Source organism: Macrotis lagotis, chromosome 3, assembly GCF_037893015.1.
Source record: "Macrotis lagotis isolate mMagLag1 chromosome 3, bilby.v1.9.chrom.fasta, whole genome shotgun sequence".
NCBI lineage: Eukaryota > Metazoa > Chordata > Mammalia > Peramelemorphia > Peramelidae > Macrotis > Macrotis lagotis.
The window spans coordinates 129296724-129318951 of NC_133660.1; the positions used below are offsets into that span (position 1 = coordinate 129296724).

General features: G+C 36.1%; 1 protein-coding gene across 3 annotated transcripts in view; it reads left to right on the top strand.

Annotated features, from left to right (window-relative positions):
- The window catches only part of MGAT4D (MGAT4 family member D), a 152250-nt gene that overhangs the window by 32571 nt on the left and 97451 nt on the right, over positions 1–22228 (top strand). For all 3 annotated transcript variants that reach the window (XR_012477010.1, XM_074229263.1, XM_074229264.1), the window contains exon 2: positions 7425–7586. Coding sequence is in view for 2 of the 3 variants with exons in the window: in XM_074229263.1 (XP_074085364.1) it covers positions 7425–7586 (162 nt within the window). In the remaining variant the exon portion in view is untranslated. The remainder of the gene's footprint in view (positions 1–7424; positions 7587–22228) is intronic.

The window sequence follows — 22228 nt, forward strand, 5'->3', positions numbered from 1 at the left end:
GCCACATTGAATGTTAAGCTTCATAGTTTAAATTTGTGTAACTTGAGTTATTAATGAGGCATTTAAAAAAATGTGTACTATTTGTTTCTTTTGAAAATCATTCTTTGACTAGCTGACCACTAGAGGCATTATGAAGCAATTAAAAAAAAAGAAAAAATGGTTCTTATTTTTTTATTTCCAAATGGCTTATCATCTCTAATATTTTCTCTTCATAGACTCATAGAATTTTAGAGTTGTAAAGGGTATTAGAAGACATCTAATTTGAACTTATTTATTAGGAGGAGAAACCAAGTCTATTGATTTGCCTGTGGTCACCCAGTTGTCTGTGGCAGGATTAGGAATAGAACTTGAGACTTTCTTATTTTTACTCTAATGTTCTTTCCACAATAACATGAGATCCTATTGCAAATTTTATTATGTTGCTGCCCTAGAATATGTCAGGATTTCTGCCATTTTCTTTTTACTCATTTTTTTTGACCTGGTACAAAATAGATTTTATTGGTATTTTTATGTCACCTAAATTTCCCCCTAAATTCCTTCCTTTCAACCTCCTATAGAGACATTTCTTATAATAGTTCAACTTTTTAAAAAAGAAAGTAAAAAAGAGTTAAGAGGATAAAAATTTAACAAAGTCAATTTGGTATTATATGCAATGTTCACATCCAGAAACATCCATTCTTCCAAACTTGTGCAAAGAATGGAGAAAGGGGCAATCTTATTTTTCTTCTTTGGGGCCAAACTTATTCTTTTTAGTTTTGCACCATTAATTTTTATTGTTTTGTGGTGGTTCTTTCAATTTATGTTGTTATTGTCATTGCATATATTGTTTTCTTGGCTTTGTTTACTTCACTTTACATTAGTTTGTAGAAGTCAATCTTTACTTCTTCAATACAATTTCTTGTAGCAAAGTAATGATCCTGTGCATTTGTTTAGCCTTCCAAAAAAGATGGACATCTACTTTGTTTCTTATTTTCTGTCCCACAAAGTGCTGCTAAACACTTTGATGTGTATGGTACATCATCTTTTTGTCAATTATTGTACATCAAGGACCTAGCAGTGCAATCTCTGAGTCAAAGTGAAGGATGTTTTTACTACTTGGGGTAATTTCAAATTGCTTTCTAGAATGTTTGTGTAGCTCCAACAACAATGCCCATCTTGCTAGGAGCCCTCCAACATTAACAATTCTCATTTTTTAAAAATCTTTAACAATTTTCAGGGTGTGCAATGAAACCTTAGGGTTGTTTTAATTTATGTATCTCTATTATTTGTGTTTTGGAACATTCTTTCACATGGGATTTAATTGTTTCTGAGTCTTTTAAGATTAAAATTTTATGATCCTTTTGTGCTCCAATATTTTTTTTTTACTTTTTTGGGTCTGATTGGAAGCATTGATTTTATTGATATAGAGAATTCCTGGTCTGAAAACTTCTTCCACCAATGCAGATCCACAAAAACTCTGCAACGTCCTGTCTTTGAGGATTATCTGGGATCCTGAGAGATTAAGTGATTTGCCCAGAATCACAAAGTTTGAGGCCCTTATCTTGATTCTATTGCCAATAGACCAACAAACACCCCAATCCACTTCTAGGATATGATCAATTTTTGTGAAAAGGACACATGCTCACATTTATAATGAATTAAAAAAAAAACCTTGCTTCCCTGTAGTTCTAACAATAGCTCTAATTTTTATTATACTTTGATGTTTGCAACATTCTTCCCCTTCTTGCTTTCAGTGACTATGTCATGGATTGACTGTTAAATTTGCAGTCAGGAGAAGCAGTGTCAGATAGCTTAATATTCTTGAAAAAGTCACAACCTTACTGTTTCCTCATCTGTAAAAATGGGGATTATAATATATTAGTAAATACCTCTCAGAATTGTTAATAAGGATCAAATGAAAATGTTTGTAGAGTGTTTTTTGCAAATGATAAAGCATGCATAAATGTTATTTTATATGATTAATGCAAATAGTGTTTGAAGAGGGAACAGACTTAGACAGATGATATTTATTCACAAGACTATATATGGTTCCACTTAAAAACAAACAGACAGGAGTAATATACATAAGGAAAACATTGTATTCTTTGTATCTTTCAACGTACTGTTTTTATTATAAAAAGTATCGTCATCTTAAAGACTCTCCAGCAAGGTGTCTCCCATCAATGTGTCAAAAATTACATGAAATTCCATGAAAGATATGACAGCAGAAATAACTTTTTCTTTGATTTCCTAATGACTAATTTTAAGTTAGATATAAAATAGGAAACATGATAGTCGAGTGTGTTTGATGCTGTCAAGGAATATCATAGACAAAAAGGACGGAAGAAAGATTTGAGTGATTATGAAAAAGTTGGTGATTTGGAGTTGTGAGAGTAATGGAGATCTGAGTCATCTCCTTAGTGAGGCAGCAATTGAGAAATAGAGAAGAAAGTAAAAGTTTTGGGATGGTCACTACAAAAGGCATGATGATGAGACTTCAATAATTAAGCAATACTTCGAACTATAGAATGAAAGAGAAGACTTTCCATACAACAGAGTAATACAATTGAGGATTTTGTGCCATATCTTTCTGTTTTTAGCTATTTATTATATTACTATATTTCTACAAGAGTCATTATGGCATTTTCTTGTTCTTTACCATGTGCAAAAGATGGAGAGGGCTGACTAAGAGATAGCTGCACAAAATGCCTTTTTTATATCTGTGGAAGATTTTGTTTTGATTCCAGGCTCCTCCTTATCTTACTTTGTCTAGGTTTCAGACATTTGTTACTGGATCACAGCTCACTTAGGGTTTTCACTCCCTTTGTTGGCTGACTTCTTCTGCAGTAGAAAAATGCCCTAGAAAATTGTACTGTTATGTTTTCTTTTCCAAAATTGTCCATTAGTTTCCTTTTCTCAGTACAGTTCACATTTATTAAATACTTTGTGTCAGTTCTAGGATTTCAGGAAATATAATTCATTACTATTGATATACAAAGCAATTTGCAGGACTCATTCAAGAAGAATACAAGACATTTATATTTTGTCTCACTGTCTCCCTGATTTGTTCTGGCTAGGGTGAAATAAAACCACCTGTATATTTTAGGTGTTATACTGTTAACAGGTCAGTTTTGGATGGACTGCAAAATTAAGGGGCTATGTGTTTTTCTATTGAGATGTATACAAAACAATTTGGAGCCTGTTACAGATGTATCAGTCTATAAACCATAATCAGAATTAAGGTCCCTTTTAAGTACACCAGTCATGAGGTCAGATTAAATAGAATGCCTTTGGAGTCAGCCTATGCTAATGAAATTCATCTTTTTGGTAACTTTGCTGTTTATCTCTTGATGTTCCTTCTCCTTCTGGGTTTGGTCTAAACTACCTGTATCATACATCTATCTGCCCTTTGACAAAAGTTGAAAAAATTGGAGATTATTCATTCAAAAAGACTATAAACTAGTTGGCTTCTTTTTGTGACAACAGATTTGGTGAGTAGACAAAGGGTTTTAAAATGCTCTCTGTTCCATATGCCATCTAAAATAGACTTAGCTTGCAGAAACCTTAGAGAAGAAGGTTCTTTACCTTTTTTTGTTCTAGACCCCTTTGTCAGTCTGGTTAAGCTTGTAGGAACAATGTTTTTATTTTTTTAAAGGTTTTTTGCAAGGCAAACGGGGCTAAGTGGCTTGCCCAAGGCCACACAGCTAGGTGATTGTTAAGTGTCTGAGACCGGATTTGAACCCAGGTACTCCTGACTCCAGGGTCAGTGCTCTATCCACTGTGCCACCTAGCTGCCCCAAGAACAATGTTTTTAAATATAACAACATGATACTATGAAATAATATTATAAAGAAATGAGTTATATTGAAATAATGTAATTTTCCCCCATCTAAATTTATGGACTACAGGTTAAATATTCCTTCCATAGAGGCAGATCATGTTGAAAAGAGTACAAGAGGGGCGGCTAGGTGGCACAGTGGATAGAGCACCAGCCTTGGAGTCAGGAGTACCTGGGTTCAAATCCGGTCTCAGACACTTAACAATCACCTAGCTGTGTGGCCTTGGGCAAGCCACTTAACCCCGTTTGCCTTGCAAAAAAAAAGAGTACAAGAGCTGTGTGTGTACTACAGAGTTTGATTAGAAAATTTGAATTCACTTAGAGAGTTTTGATAAAGGAAGAAGAACGAATATTCTGATGGTAACTTTGAAGCAATCATCTCAGAACAAGCTTGAACTACCTGCCAGGAAAGCCACAACTCTTTACCATATGCTAAAGTCTGATGTGTTTTTATTGAATCAAGTCAAATGACAAACATGGATTTCCCTAAGGAGGAGTTTAATAGAGGTGTCATGAGGTAATTTAGAAGAAATGTTTCTTTTAGGTTTTTGCAGGGCAAATGGGGTTAAGTGGCTTGCCCAAGGCCACACAGCTAGGTGATTGTTAAGTGTCTGAGATTGGATTTGAACCCAGGTACTCCTGACTCCAAGGCGGGTGCTCGATCCACTACGCCACCTAGCCACCCCTAGAAGAAATAATTTTAAAGCAATTGTAGTAACAACAGGAAAAGCAGAAAACTAAATGAAGTATGCAAATACTAAGCAAACTCTATTTGTATGAGTGGCTTTGATATCAGAGAGCTTTAGGGTAGAGAATATTGAATCAGGATCCCCTCCAATATTATTTTATTTTTTCCAATTACATGTAAAGATAATTTTCACTATTTTTGTAAGATTCTGAGTTCATAATTTTTCTCCTTCCCTCCCTCCTTCTCCCTATCCAAGACAACAAGCAATCTGATAAAGATTATACATATTCCACCATGTTACACATTTCCATATTAGTAGTGCTGTGAAAGAAGAATCAGAACAAAAGTAAAAAGACAGGAAAGAAAAAAACAAAAAACTAATTTCACTGAGTGAAAATAGTATGCTTTGATCTGTATTCAGACTCCATAGTTTTCCTAGATGTGGTTGGCATATTTTTTGGTTGATTTTATATTATTATTATTAAAATAATCTTGTTGTGAGAGTAAACATAAACTCCCCCCTCCAAAAAAGATGAGAAACCTCAAGAATAGTGAGAGAGAAAAAAAATGTACTTCAGTCTGTGTTCAGCTTTGAATCAGGTTTTCTTTTTTTATTAGATTTTATTTATTTTGAGTTTTACAATTTTTGCCCCATTCTTGCTTCCCTCCCCCTACTCCCCCACAGAAGACATTCTGTTAGTCATTTTTTTTTTAGGATTTTGCAAGGCAATGGGGTTAAGTGGCTTGCTCAAGGCCACACAGCTAGGTGATTATTAAGTGTCTGAGACCAGATTTGAACTCAGGTACTCCTGACTCCAGGGCCTGTACTCTATCCATTGCGTCATCAGTCTTTGTTTTGTTCTTTTAGTCTTTACATTGTTTCCATGGCATACATTGATCTCGGTTGAATGTGATGAGAGAGAAATCATATCCTTAAGGAAGAAAAATAAAGTATGAGATAGCAAAATTACATAATAAGATAATGGGTTTTTTTCCTCATTTGAAGGTGATAGTCTTTGGTCTTTGTTCAAAGTCCGCAATTCTTTCTTTTTTTTAATTTTTAAAAATTTTTTTAAAAGAAAGATTTTATTTATTTTGAGTTTTACAATTTTCACCCATTCTTGCTTCCCTCCCCCACCCCCACAGAAGGCATTCTGTTAGTGTTTACATTGGTTCCATGTCATACATTGATCTCAGTTGAATGTGATGACAGAGAAGTCACATACTTAAGGAAGAAAAATAAAGGGGGTGGCTAGGTGGCACAGTGAATAGAGTATCAGTCCTGGAGTCAGGAGTACCTGAGTTCAAATACAGCCTCAGATACTTAATAATTACCTAGCTGTGTGGCCTTGGGCAAGTCACTTAACCCCATTATCTTGCAAAAACCTAAAAAAAAAAGAAAAAGGAAGAAAAAGAAAGTATGAAATAATAAAATTACATATTATTATGACCCTTTCCCCCTAATTTGCCAAGTTACAGTCTTTGGTCTTTGTTCAAAGTCCCTAGTTTTTACACTGAAGGGATGAGCAAGTCCATCAAGGTTGATCATCACCCCCATGTTGCTGTTAGGGTATACAATGTTTTTCTCTTTTGTTCATCTCACTTAGCATCAGTTCATGCAAATCCTTCCAGGCTTCTCTGAATTCCCATCCCTCCTGGTTTCTAATAGAACAATATTGTACCATGACATACATATACCACAGTTTAAGCCATTCCCCAATTGAAGGACATTCACTCAGTTTCCAATTCTTTGCCACCACAAACAGGGCCACTATGAATGTTTTTGTACAAGTGATATTTTTACACTTTTTTCATAATCTCTTCAGGGTATAGACCCAATAGTGGCATTACTGGATCAAAGGTTATGCACGTTTTTGTTGCCCTTTGGGCATATGAATCAGGTTTTTTTTAAAGTACATGTGTTTGTATAGGGGGTGAGTAGTTCATTTTACATGTAGGAAATGGCATAAATTACAGAAGTAGCATTTACTGAAGTTGTTTTCCTTATTGTTGAGGGAAGAAGGATTGGAACAAGAAAATGGAATAATTTAATGTGAAGAGAGTCTTTTCACAATATGATCAGAGAATGGAAGTTTGTGCAGAATAGATTACAAGATTGAGAAATTTAGATTTTAAAAGACTGTAATAGATAAAAGACCAGCACTCTATCCACTGTCACACCAATTCCCTCTGATATACCTCAGATATGTGATAAAGTCTGAATAAAGAGGAATAAAAGCTAACTTTATGATATAATTAATTGTAGGAATCTTGGAAGGAATCCTTATTGAAATTAATGGACATTTTGGGAAAGGAGTACAATTTTTGTGGTGAAGATTGTGACTTAGGGAACAGATTCAGGTGTCATAGGGACACAAAGTGGAAATGCCTTTTAAGGAATATGGAAGCAAGATGGGAAGACAGCTGTAGATATAAGTAGCAAAATTATTTACATCTTGGTAAATTGTGGTCAGAACTATGATAATGAATGAGATCCAAGAGAGGATGAGTACAGATATAGAAGAGCAGAAGTGTTAAACCTAGAAAAAATGCCCAAGGTTAAAATATAAAAGCAATCAAAGACAAAGGTGGGAAAAAATTAAGAGAATTCAGTGTTATTGAAGCTAAGAGTGGGGAATGTTTCTAAAGTTAGGTCATGGTCAGTTATACCATATGCAACTGAATGGTCCAGAAAGATAAGAATTGAGAATGGTGACCTTGGGTGAGTCAGTTACTGTAAAATGGTGAAATGTAGAATAATAAAATGTAGGTTGTAAAGGAGAGTGATGAAGAGGGGATAAGAACAAAGATATAGAATCTCCTATTGTTTGATATGGAATTAAGGATATAATTTGTATTTTTCATTGTTTTTCTTCCAGAGGAGTAAAAAAATTCCCCCCCCCTCATTATTTTTTGCAGGAAATGGTGACAAAATTTATAAAAATCAGATTTTGAAGTTTAAGGAAAGATTGTCAATTTTACAAGAAGAAAATGAAAAAAGAACTCTGGAGTTGTCAGATGCCTTGAATAAGATCAAATGTATCACTTCAGAAAGAACAGTTCCTGCCACGGAACTTGAAGGTTTGTTTGTTCCAAAAATGTATTTTTTTTCTCTTCTTCCTCCTTTCTCTCTCTCTCTCTCTCTCTCTCTCTCTCTCTCTCTCTCTCTCTCTCTCTCTCTCTCTCTCTCTCTCTCTCCCCCCCCCCCATTTTGATTTGCAAACAGTCTTCCATCTGCATGAATATCAGACCAGATCATTTCCACATTAGGGAGGCAGAATTCAGGTAAGTGATTGAACTTTCCTGACTGAATGGTAATGTTAGTCCTTTATTAGGAGTTTCCAAGATCCACCTGAGATTCATTGTTGTGCTATGGGAATCCAAATGCATTTCCAGATCATATATTGCAGGTCATTTGCCCTTTTTTTAAAAAAAAAATTTATAACTTTTCCAATTATATACAATAGATATATAATATCATTTTTTGTAAGGTTTGGAATTTAAAAAATTTTCCCCCATCCCCCCCACAGAAGGCAGTCTGATAATCTTTACATTGTTTCCATGCTATACACTGATACAAATTGAGTGTGTTGAGGGAGAAATCATATCCTTGAGGAGAAAATAAAATATTAGAGAAAGCAAAATTATGTTGTACATAAGACACTTTTAAAAAAAATTAAAGTAATAGACTTTGGTTTTTGTTTAAACTCCACAGTTCTTTCTCTGGATGCAGATAGTATTCTCCATCACAGCTAGTCCAAAATTGTCCCTGATTGTTGCATTGATGTAATGAACAAATCCATTAAGGTTAATCATCACCCTCACATTGCTTTTAGAGTATACAATATTCTGGTTCTGCTCATCTTGTGCTACGTCAGTTCATGCAAGTCTTTCCAGTTTTCTCTGAAACCCCATCCGTCCTGATTTCCTAATAGAAATAGTGTTCCATAATATACATATATACCACAGTTTGTTCAGTCATTCCCCAATTGATGGACATCCATTCAACTTACAATTTTTAGCTACCAAAAACAGGACTGCTATGAATATTTTTGGTACAAGTGATGTTTTTTACCTTTTTTCAATGATCTCTTCAGGGTATAGAGTAGTGGTATTGCTGGATCAAAGGGTATGCACATTTTTATTGCCCTTTGGGTATAATTCCAGATTGCTCTCCAGAAAGGTTGAATGAGTTACAGCTCCTCCAACAATGTATTAGTGTCTCAGATTTCCCACATCCCTTCCAACATTGAACATTGTCCTTTCTGGTCATATTGGCCAGTCTGAGAGGTGTGAGGTGGTATCTCATAGCTGCTTTAATTTGCATTTCTCTAATCATTAATGATGTAGAGCAATTTTTCATATGACTATGTATTGCTCTGATTTCCTCAGCTGTAAATTGCCTTTCAAATTCCTTTTACCATTTTTCAGTTGGTGAGTGGCTTGGTTTTTTTTCTGTAAATTTGACTCAGTTCTCTGTATATTTTAGAAATGAGTCCTTTGTCAGAAGTACTAATTATAAAAATTGTTTCCCAATTTATTTCATTTCTTTTGATCTTGGTTACAGTGGTTTTGTCTGTGCAAAAGTTTTTTAATTTAAGTAATCAAAAATTTCTACTTTGTTTTTAATGATGTTCTCCATCTTTTCCTTGGTCATAAACTGCTTTCCTTTCCATAGACCTGACAGGTAAAGTATTCCTTGATCTTCTAGTTTGCTTATAATATTGTTTTTTAATATTGTTTTAAATATTTTAATATTGTTTTATAATATTGTTTTTATGTCTAAATCCTGTATCCATTTTGATTTTATCTTGGTATAGGGTGTGAGGTGTTGGTCTAATCCAAGTTTCTGTAATACTAATTTCCAATTTTCCCAACACTTTTTAATCAAAGAGAGAGTTTTTATTCCAATAGCTGGACTCTTTGGGTTTATCAAACAGTGGATTACTACAATCATTTCCTGCACCTAATCTATCCACTGTTCCACCAACTCTATCTCTTAGCCAATACCAGACAGTTTTGATGATTTGATGCTTTATAATATAATTTTAGATCTGCCTAAAGCTAAGCCACCTTCTTTTATACTTTTTTTCATTGAATCCTTGGAAATTCTTGACTTTTTATTTCTCCATATGAATTTACTTACAATTTTTTTTTAGTTCATTAAAGTAATTTTTTGGAATTTTGATTGGTAGGGAGCTAAACAAGTAGTTTAGTTTTGGTAGAATTGTTATTTTTATTATAATTAGCTCCACCTATCCACAAGCAGTTGATGTTTGCCCAGTTATTTAAATCTGATTTTATTTGTGTGAGAAGTGTTTTGTAATTGTTTTCAAAAAGTTTTTGAGTTTGCCAGGTATTTTATATTGTCTCAAGTTACTTTGAATGAGATTTCTCTTTCTAGCTCTTTCTGCTGTATCTTGCTAGTAATATATAGAATTGCGGAGGATTTATGTGGGTTTATTTTATATCCTGTAACTTTGCTAAAGTTGCTAGAAGTCCCCCCCCCCAAGATTTCCTTTATTTTGAGTTTTACAATTTTTCCCCTAATCTTGCATTCCTCCCCCCACACACACAGAAGGCAATTTGTCAGTCTATATATTGTTTCCATGGTATACACTGATCCAAATTGAATGTGATGAGAGAGAAATCATGTCTGTCCTTAAGGAAGAAAAATAAAGTATAAGAGATGGCAAAATTACATAATAAGATAACGACCCCCCCCCCCCCCCCAAATTGAAAGTAATAGTCTTTGCTTTTTGTTCAAACTCCACAATTCTTTCTCTGGATACAGATAGTATTCTCTATGGCAGATAGCCCCAAACTGATCTTGATTGTTGCACTGATGGAATGATTAAGTTCATCAAGGCTGATCATCATCCCCATGTTGCTGTTAGGGTGTACAGTGTTTTTCTGGTTCTGCTCATCTCACTCAGCATCAGTTCATGCAAATCCCTCCAGGTTTCCCTGAATTCCCATTCCTCCTGGTTTCTAATAGAACAATAGTGTTCCATGACATACATATACTACAGTTTGTTAAGCCTTTCCTCAATTGATGGACATTTATTTGATTTCCAATTCTTTGCCACCACAAACAGGGCTGCTATGAATATTTTTATACAAGTGATGTTTTTACCTTTTTTCATCATCTCTTCAGGGTACACATCCAGTAGTGGTATTGATGGATCAAAAGGTATGCATATTTTTGTTGCCCTTTGGGCATAATTCCAGACTGCTGTCCAGAATGATTGGATGAGTTCTCAGCTCCACTAACAATGTATTAGTGTCCCAGATTTCCCACACCCCTTCCAACATTGATCATTGTCCCTTCTGGTCATATTGGGCAATCTGAGAGGTGTGAGGTGGTATCTCAGAGATTCTTTAATTTGCATTTCTCTAATAGGTAATGATTTAAAGCAATTTTTCATATGATTATGGATTGCTTTGATTTCTTCATCTGTAAATTGCTTTGCACATCCTTTGAGCTAGAAGTTTTCAAGATGATTTTTTAGGATTCTCTAGGTATACCATCATGTCGTTTGCAAAGGGTGAGAGTTTTTTTCTTCCTTCCCAATTCTAATTCCTTCTATTGCTGAAGCTAACATGTCTTTCTTTCTTTCTTTCTTTCTTTCTTTCTTTCTTTCTTTCTTTCTTTCTTTCTTTCTTTCTTTCTTTCTTTCTTTCTTTCTTTCTTTCTTTCTTTCTTTGTTAGATTTTGTGCAAGGCAAATGTGGTTAAGTGGCTTGCCCAAGGCCACATAGCTAGGTAATTAAGTGTCTGGGATTTGAATTCCCATACTCCTCACTCCAGGGCAGGTACTCTATCCACTGCCCCACCTAGTCACCCCTGAAGCTAACCTTTCTAAGACAACATTGAATAGTAGTGGTGATAACAGGCATCCTCATTTCACCCTTGATATTGGGAATGCCTCTAGTTTATCCCTATGGCATATAATGCTTGTTGATGGTTTCAGATAGATACTGCTCATCATTCTAAGGAACCAATCCATTTATTTCTATGCTCTCTAGTGTTTTTAGTAGGAATGGGTGCTGTATTTTGGCAGAGGATTTTTCGGCATCTATTGAGACGATCATATGATTTCTGTTAGGTTTGTTAATGATAAGAGTCAATTATGCTAACAGTTTTCCTAATATTGAACCAACCCTGCATTCCTGCATTTGCCCTCTTTTTCAATGAATGTTTGCATCATCCCATTTTGCCTATCCCAGAAGTCTCCTATCCCTTCCCAAGATGCCTCTTGCCAATTAACTCTCCTTATTACTGATGTGTACTAAATTTGAAAGGCAGTTCTTGACTTCATGTCTTCCAATTCCACTTTACTTCTTAGTGTAGCTATAACTCATCCATTTTATTTTTTTCTCCTTTATTTCCCCCAGTCGATCTTAGTTCTCAAATAACCAATACTTTTTCTGTTTCTTTGTTTTTAAATTCAATTTTATTTTCTGTTCCAAATTCTCTTCTTTGTCTTTCCCTGTCCCCCATTGGGATGACCTGGAAAACAAAACACTTTACAAATATGTATAGTCATACAAAACATTCCCACATTAGCCATTGCCATGAATGTAGAAGTAAGGAATAAAGGAGTGGGAAAAAAATCATGAAACCTAAAACAAATTTTAAAAACTGAAAATAGTATGCCTTGGTCTGCATTCAGACGTTATAGTTCTTTCACTGGATATGGATGATATTTTCCATCAAAAGTCTTAAGGAGTTGTCTTTGATCATTGTACTACTGAGAAGAGCAGTCCATCATAGCTGATCATCACATAATTTTGCAGTTCTAGATCTATGATTAAGGAAAGCCAAGGGAAAATGAATTATAACAAAAAGATGAGAAGGGAGCACATTTAGGAGACTGGTGCAATAGTCTGGAGAAGAGGTGATGGCCCTGAAACAGAGCATGTGAATGGAGAGGAGGAGACGTATAGGAGAGCTGCTATGATGAAAGAAATGGGGAGTGTGAGAGAAGTTGAGGGATCTAGGAAGAATGATGTGTTCTCAGCAAAAATAGGGAAGTTTTTTTTAGAGAACTGAGTTTGGAAGAGAGAGGGAAAGAAATTCATGATTTGGGGCACATGCTGAGCCTCAGATATGTGTGAAACATCTATTAGAAATATCCAATATGGTTAGATTTATAGTGCATACCTGTAATTCTCCTTGGGAGGCTGTCAAGACTGGCAAACATCTTGAACTCAGGAATTTGGAATGACATTGGGTGATCTAAGTTGGGCATTAATGCATTGAACCCTGAGAAACAAATTGCCCCAAGATTTCTAAGGAATAAACTTGACCATAATGGAAATAGAGCAGTTCACACTCCCTATTTATCAATAGTGGAACCAAACCTGGAAAAGATGGGGGTGGGGCGGGTTAAGGAAGGGAGGGAGGGAAAGAATGAAGGAAAGCAGGTAGGATGGTAAGCTCTGTCCCATAGAAATTGAGACTATAGTTTAGGAAAGAGATTTGAGTCATCTATTTAGGGATGATGATTAAACCCACTAAAACTCACCAAGATAATGACTGAGAAAAAAAAAGATCAGACAAATAGGAGAACCAGGAGAGAATGTTACAAAACCCTAGCAAGATGAAATTATCAAGGGGAAAGAGAATGACCTGGTGCCAAATGTAGCTGAGAGATTAAAAAGAACGGTGAGATTTGTGGTGGGAGGGTGTGAAGAGAAAAAGAGAGAGATAGTTGGTGATTTTAATGAGAGTAATTTCAGGTAAATGATAAGGTTAGAACATAGATGGGAAAGGGCTGAGGAATGAGATAAATATGGAAAGCACTCAGCATAGCCTTTTCTAGTAATTGTAGAAAGAGGATAGATACAAAATGATAAATTAATGAAATAGTAGGGTCTACAGAAGTCATTTTTGTTTGTTTTTTTAAAGGATGAGAAGACTGGGGTATCTTTGAAGGCAGCAAGGAAGGAGTGAGTAGACCTTGGGAACATTTGAAGATTAGAAATGATTAGCGGCGGCTAGGTGGCACAGTGGATAAAGCACCAGCCCTGGAGTCAGGAGTACCTGGGTTCAAATCCAGTCTCAGACACTTAATAATTACCTAGCTGTGTGGCCTTGGGCAAGCCACTTAACCCCATTTGCCTTGCAAAAAAAAAAAAAACCTAAAAAATAAAAAGAAACGATTGAAGGCAGAAGACAGGAAGGGATGGAATCAAGGGTAATGTAGAGAGATTGGCCTTTCTAATTGCAAGGGTTGTTGCCTCATTAGAACCTGAAGGGAGATGAGAGTAGATAATAATGTCAAGCGGCTTTGAACATGGTAAAAAGATGGTGCTGAGGACAAATAGCCTCAATTTTCTAGGTAAACTGAGAAGGTGAGAAGACAGAGTTGTGGAACTCATGAGGAGAGAGTAGGAGATAGCATACCATCTACTGGGAGTGGGATAAAGAATATATTAGGAAGGAATAAAAAAGTCTTGCTGAAGTGACAGCTCAGTCAGAGTTAAATGCATGAAAGAATAAAAAGAAGAGAATGTATTAATATTAAACATTACTATGTTCCATATGCTAAGCTCTGAAGATGGAGATGCAAAAGACTTTTCCTTCCCTTTCCTTTTTTTTAATTTTAATTTAATTTTTCAACTTCGGTTTTTGGTAAGATTTTGATCACATTTTCTTCTCTCCCTCCCTCCCTTCTGTCCCCTTTCCCTTGATGGTGAATAATCTGATATAGGTTATTATACATGTATCATTGTATTAAACATATTTCCATATTAGTCATGTTGCGAAAGAAGAATCAGAATAAAAGGGGGAAAAATCATGAGAAAGAAAGTATAAAAATGTTTTAAGAAGTGAACATAATATACTTTGTTCTGCATTCAGACTCCACTGCTTTTTTTTCTTAATGTGGATGGCATTTTCCCACAAGTCTTTTAGAATTGTCTTTGATCATTGAACTGCTGAGAGGAATAAGTTTATCATAGGTTGATCATCACAAGTATTGCTGTTAATATGTACTTTAGTTCATGTAAGGAAGAACTTAATGTTGTAATATAGGGAAATAGAACATTTAGGACAATGGTATCCAGGAAGGAATAATCTAGTTTGGAAAGTTTTAGTGATAATGACTGGAGCCAGTGGGGTAAAGGATGTATTAAGTTTCCAAAACTAGAAAAGGAATGATGGGGGGAATTGAGGAAGAGACAATAATGGGTCTTCCGAGTATAGGAGCATGATAACTGATGAAGAGATATCTAGGCAGTGAAGAGTACCCGAAACCTGTGCCTATAAATAGTCAACCAGTATCCATCACAGCAGGGCCCCCAAATGGGGCTTGGTTTCTGGACTGGGCAGTATGGCAACCGGAAAGTAAAATTTGACTTTGTAACTTCATTAAGAGGAATCATGTGACATGAGTTTGGAAGGGTAGATTAAGCTGAAGAGACCTGTTCCCATGACTGAGTTTGATGCTTCTTAGATATCTTCCTGATATCTTTTTTCTTTTATTAAAGATTTTATTTATTTTTGAGTTTTACAATTTTTCTCCCAATCTTACTTCCCTCCCCCACCCCCCCACAGAAAGCAATTTGTTAGTCTTTACATTGTTTCCATGTTGTACATTGATCCAAATTGAGTGTGATGAGAGAAATCCTATCCTTAAGGAAGATACAAAAAGTATAGGAGATAACAAGATCAGAGAATAAGATATCATTTTTTTCTAAATTGAAGTCTCCCTGATATCTTAATTACCTTGTAACCCCTTTCCTCTTCAAGATTTGATAGATAGGGCAAGATCATGACTTTGTTTCTTATATTTATTAATAGTGACAATAATGACCAGCATTTATATGGTGATTTAAGGTTTGCAAAGTGCTATTTCATTTAATACAAAATCCTTCGATTAAACCCTCTTTTGTCCTAGAGATAGTCACTAAAGATTCTCTTGAGCTCGAGCTTACATAGTTAGATCAGTTAGGAAGATTATTAGCAGCTGTGTGGAAGAAGAAAGATTAGAGAGGAGAAAGTATAATCAGGGAGACCAATAAGGAGGCTATTGAAGTAGTTCTTGGAAAAGGTAATAGGGATAAGGGATGGCCTTCCATGTGAGAGGAAAGGAAGGTATGGATGTAAGGGAGGTGACTGAGGCAGCATGGTTGGATTTTGCAACTGAAATTGGGAATATGAAAAAGGAATATAGGATGACTCTTAAGTTTGTCAACCTGAGCATTTAGGAGAGTGGTGGTAGTCTTGATGCAAAATAAGGAAGTGTTGAGGCAGATGTTGGATCTAGAGAGGAAGAAAATGAGCTCTATTTTGTAAATGTTGAGTTTGAAGTTCTTTCAGGACATTCATTTGATGCTGTCCATCAGATATATGATAATAAGGCTCTAGCATTAGCTTGTATATGCAGATCTAGGAGTCATTTGCAAGAAACCATAATTGAACATTTTTGCACTAAATGCATTCCTGAGAGTAATTATGGAATGAGTAAAGGGTCTAATACAGAACCAAGAAAAAGAAAGGGTTTTTTTGGAACTCAAAAACAATTCTGCTTTTCTCCATAATCAAAAGCAATAGAAGGAACATTGACCTGTTTGAAATCATGTAAGGAAATGTTTATTAAGCACCTGCTAGGTACTATGGGATATATGAGGTGTTCAGAGAATCCCCCAGCACCCTTGGTGTGAGGGCTGCTGAGCCCTCTACTTTTGGTATCCTCTTGTCACCCAACTCTCACCTGTGGCTCTAAGAAGTTGGAGCCTGTGCAGCAGCTACACATTGGTAAAACCATTTTGGCAGATGTGTTAAACCAGGTGGAGGTTAACTGACAGGCCACCAAATCCATCATTGTGTTAAGGGGACATTTAATTTACCCCAAGAATGTGAAAACCTCCTCCAACAGAATGGGAAGATGGGAAAAATTTGTTCCAATGGCCATTAAGAGGCTAAAGCAGGTACTATGGAGATCTTAGAGTTTGGTTTAGAGATCTAAGATGCCAAGATTTCCCTACAACCTAATCCATATCCACACTTTGATTTTTGCCTTGTCCTTGGATTTTGATGGTTCAGGAAGAGAGAATGATTTAGGTGACTTTGTGCAACACCTTCTTACTTAAATTCAATTACAATTTGAGTCAAAACATCACTCTGTGATATCACTAGTCTTCTTCAAATTTAAGGAGAAACCATGTGAGTACACTGCCTTAAATACATTACAAATATTGTTTCATTTGAACCTCAACAACCCTGGGAGTAAGATGCTTTTATTATCATTCTATAGATGAAGAAATTGAGGCAGAAGTAAAATGACATGTCCTGGGTCACCCAGCTAGTAAAGTGAGGTCATTTGAAAATAGATTTTTCTGATACAAATCTAGGGCTCTAGGTACCTTATGGTTGCCCCTAATTGAAGGATATATTGCAGCCAAAAGTATTTTTGATTTGAATCAGAGGATCTAGGCTCAAGTCCTGTGTCTACTCCTTTGTACATTTCTCTTATAATGCTTATAATCTTAGTGCATTTGGAAAGTTAATGGGAGAATTAACAGAATTAAGACAACCAGGTCATTCTGTGACTGAAAATGTCTAGCAACTCTTTATTCTAATCATTTGAATAAAAAATAGCTATGAACTCAAATCTTTGTTTACAAAGCAAGTGATTGTATTGTGCAATTAGGATTGACTTTAAAAGAGGAATTTGAATGATTTTAAAGGGAAGAAGTAGATCTAACCTTTAAGCTAGAAAACCAAGATAAGGAATAAAGGAAGAATTATCTGGCAAGGATTTATGATTCCACTTGTAGTCTTTTGTTACTATAAATCTTGATTTTTAGGGGAGGGGGGAATATGTCATTCCAGTGCAAATATACAATGGAAGTTTTATTTGTAAAAGTCAATGCAAGTATAAAGCCAAGGAATATTACAATAAGACTTATGAATTATTAACCCAACACATAAAGTGCCAGAAAAATCCAGAGACAGAGATTGTTAATTCAATAAAGGACTCTGTGGACACAGTGAGGTAGCAGCTGCAGTCAGTGATTCAGAGAGGTACACTGGCCTTTACCTTGGGGATCAGAGGAGGAGAAGGGCTTTCTGCAACCAATACATATCATCAGGGTGGGCAAACTAATATTTTCCTATCAGGGTTAGAATCTCTTAATACCATTGTATAATACAGCTTTGGAGAAGGAAGAAGAGATGAAGCAAGTAGGATTTTACCACTGTGTGCCTTGTATTCTTGTGTTCTGAAAAATTTCCATGAGTGTTTCCCAGAGGACATTGCCAAGTGAATTGACTTCTAAGGGTTTGGAGGACACCACTAATGACACTCGCTTTTCCTTAGTCAATCCTGTAGCATTTTCTGAGCCACTCTTTCATTACTATTTGTCAGTGACAAAGATTGGGAGACTCAGACATTTATAATACAATATAATATTCCTTTTAAAAGTTACTAATTGATCCTAGAGAAAGTTAGAATGTTATAGATAATATACTTCATTGTTTTGAACCACAACAGTGTTATCATGGAGATTTCTAATGTTCCTCTTTCATTTTAGAAAAGGATCAATGACATAACAAAGTCTTGTCTTATGCAAGAACTGGATTTAAGTAAGGAAGAATTACACAAACTCATTAGCCTCCAGTTGCAAGACAAAAGTCATCCTGACTGACAATGGCCTAGGATGCAATAATATATGATTAAAAGTGTTTTCTATTGGGATCAAAAATCTTAAGTGTTCCATTAAGCCTGCTTTAGTTTCCTTCATAGGCATTGGAACAAATTGGCCTCATCCACCCATTTTCTCCTGCGAAAGTCTTTATATGCTTGGTATATATGAAGTGTTTATCATCAAGACTGTTTATCAGGGTGTGGTGTTGCACATGCAATATGGTAGGATTTTAATGTCATTATGAAATGACCTTGAGGGGCCTGTTCAAACATTGGCATGGTCTTATATTTCCAGATTCTTGAAACCGAGAAAAAAGATGAAACAGAAGGCCTGATGACCTTCAGTAGAACTACTGAAGTTCAGTAGTTCTGGAGCATATAGGTGGTACAGTGGATAGCACAATGGATAGCATGCCAGACTTAAAGTCAGAAAGACCTGAGTTCAAATGGGGCTTCAGACACTAACTTGTGGGCAAGTCATTTCACCCTGTTTGCTTCAGTATATTCATCTATAAAATGAGCTAGAGAAGAAAATGGAAACATATTTCAGTTTCTGTCAAGAAAATCCCAAATGAGATAACAAAGAGTTTCTGAAGCAACTGAAAAACAACTATACACTTTATAAAAAGAAATGTTTTTTTCCCCCTGCATGGGATTTCATCAATCCATATGAAATGTCAAAAAAACCCAAACAAACTAAACCCACAATCTCAAAATATGTTAAATTACAAAATAAATATTTAAAAATAAATCTAAGGCTTTCATTCTTGAGACTTTTTATTAAATAGGAAGAAAAAAGAAGAGGGGAGAACTGAAAAATCTGTAATCGAAAGAGATTTACCACATAGTTTATATCAAGGTTTATGTTGTATTCTACTAGAAAAAGCTAAGTGGAACTGTGGATAGAATAATGGACTTGGGAGTTCCAAGGAACTGAATTCAGATTCATCCCTAGACTGATAGTAGCTTTTACTCCTGGCAAGTCACTTAACCTTTGTGTGCCTCAGTTCCTTTATCTGTAAAATGTGGCAAAAAATAGCAACCACTTCCCAGAATTGTGGTGAGGATAAAAAAGGGGTAAATTTGTAAAGCTATAAATAATAGATTGCTGCTGCTGCTTATTTCCATAAACATCCCTTATTTTTTAAAGTATCCTACTCATTGTTGGGGATGGGGTACTGGGAGTACTTTAATGAATGTATGTCTTCATAGAAATGTGTATTCTTTCTGTGGATATGGAATCCAGGCAAACTCTTACCATCTCAATTTTTATAATTCTTGCCTATTTTTTACTCTCTAGAAAACTATTGAATGTTTACTCACAGTGCAGAAGGTTCTTATTTTTTTTGATATTTCATTGGTGCCAGTACAGCACTTGGGGAGTTAAAAAGGAAATAAGACATAGCCTTAGGGGTGGCTAGGTGGCCAGTGGATAAAGCACTGGATAAAACACCTGCCCTGGAGTCAGGAGTACCTGGGTTCAAATCCGACCTCAGACACTTGATAATTACCTAGCTGTGTGGCCTTGGGCAAAGCCACTTAAACCCCATTTGCCTTGAAAAATCTAAAAAAATAAAAAAAAAATAAGACATAGCCTTTGCCCAGAGTTCATAGTCTGGTACAGGTGATGAGAGATAAACAAATGACTGTAATAAAAAATGATAAAAGATGAGGGTATAAGAGATATAAACCTTGTGCTCAGGAAGATCTGATGAGAGTAAACATTGTTAACAATTAGAGTTGGGAGCAGGTTAGGCTTGTAGGAATTGTAAGCTCCTTGAGGGCAGGGAATGTTTTTCATTTTGACTTTGAATTCTATTCTAGGGCTTAACTTTGAATCTTGAAAATAGTTGATATTAAACAGATGCACCAGTTGTCTTGCTCTCTTGTTGCTGGAATATGATGACTTTGGAAGAGAGAATGAGGTGGATGACATCGTATAGCTCTATCTCACTTAAATCCAATTTATGTATACAACAAGACATACAAGACATCACTCATACTTTATCATTCCTCAAAGTCAAAGACAAGTGATGAAGCAGCAGCTGCTGATATACTGGGAGCTGTAGTCCACAACCCTGTACACAGGTGTCCCAGACCATAAGGTCATTTCCCCACTGAAAGCAGTAGTGAGATGCAATCTTCCCCTGGGTGACTGAGCAGCTCTTCTAAGGATGCACTACTCATCGCCTGATGTGAGGAAGGGGCTAGAAAAGGTGCTTTAAAAACTGTCTGCTAGGGGTGGCTAGGTGGTACAGTGGATAAAACCCTGGAGTCAAATCCAACCTGAGACACTTAATAATTACCTAGCTGTGTGGCCTTAGACAAGTCACTTAACCCCATTGCCTTACAAAAAAAAAAATCTAAAAAAAAACAACAAAAAAACTGTCTGCTTACCCTTCCCTAGCCTGATTACCACAGCAGGCAGAGATCCCATAGTGCAGTCGACACAAAAAAATCTACAAAACCTTCTTCAGAGAAGATTCCACTCATTATTGGTGAGTGGAACATGCTCATGCTCATAGTCAACACAAGATCCAATAGACCTGAAAGAAACAGTTGTTGCAAGAGAACTCAACAGGTATATTGAAATAGCAGCCTTGAGTGAAACAAGACTGGCAAATGAAGGCCAGTTTACTGAAGTTGGAGCTAGATACACATTTTTCTGGAGTGATCTCAGTGAAGGGGAGTGCTATGAAGCTGGGGTAGGTTTTGCAATCAAAACTAATCTAATCAGCAATCTTGAATGCCTACCAAAAGGAATGAATGACAGACTCATGACAAATGAAATTGCCACTTCTAGGAAAATGCCATGCCACCATCATCAGTGCCCAAGATAAACTCTGATGAAGTCAAAGAAAAAATTTATGAAGGCCTAGAGTCCCTTATCATCAAGTATCAAAAGAAGACAAGTTTATAATTTGGGTGACTTTAATTCTAGAGTAGGCTGAGATTACCAGACACGTCAGGGAGTTCTTGGAAGGAGTAGAGTTGGAATCAGTAACAGAATGGTCACTACTGAAGCCTTACGCCTCTCGTGACCTCATCACAAACACAGCCTTCCCTATACCCAAAAGCAATAAAGCTTCCTGGATGTACTACATGGGCATCTCTTAGACTATGTTGTGATTGTATGAAGAAGAGACAGAGTGTGATAGTGACAAAGGAGCAGAGTGCTAGACAGATCACACACTCATCCTCTCTAAGCTAAAAGGCAGCGGCCCCAAGGCAAAATGAATTCTAGAAGAATTAAGGTCAAGAGATTAGAGTGACTCTGAGAGGGAACAGTTTGTTGCTAACTTGGAGGGAAAATTGAACCACTTTGCAACAGTGGAGCAGAAAAAGAGTGGGCAGCTTTCAGACATCTAGTGTACAGCACTGCATTTGCTCATCTGGTCAGAACACTCACAAACACCTAAACTAGTTTGATGAAAATGATGGGAAAATACAGAAGCTGTTAAACAAAAAATGACAACTCTACAGGGTTTACCAGCAGGATAATTCATACATTGCTAAGAAGGTAGCATTTAATTCCATCAAAAGTAAAGTAAGGGGCAGCTAGGTGGCGTAGTGGATTAAGCACCAGCCCTGGAGTCAGGAGTACCTGAGTTCAAATCCGGTCTCAGACATTTAATAATTACCTAGCTGTGTGGCCTTGGGCAAGCCAATTAACCCCATTTGCCTTGCAAAAACCTAAAAATAAAATAAAGTAAAAGCAAAGCTTAAAGAGATGCAAGACTCTTGGCATAGTAAGAAGGCAGATGGAATTCTATTTTATGCAGACAGTAACAAACCATAATGCTTTTAGGTGCCTTGAAGGCTATTTATGCGTCAAAGATGTGGTGCATCTCAACTACTCAGTGCTGATGAACCTACAGTTATTAACAATAGGGACATAATCCTAGAGATGGGCTGAACACTTCCACAGTGTTCTTAACAGACCATCTTTGCAGAACAGATCTTTGCAGAGATCACTGACCATTTACCTCAAGTTGAAGTCAGTCAATCCCTAGTTGAAGTTCCACCTGAAGAAGAGGTTTGGGTTTGTTTTGGTCTTTTTTTTTTT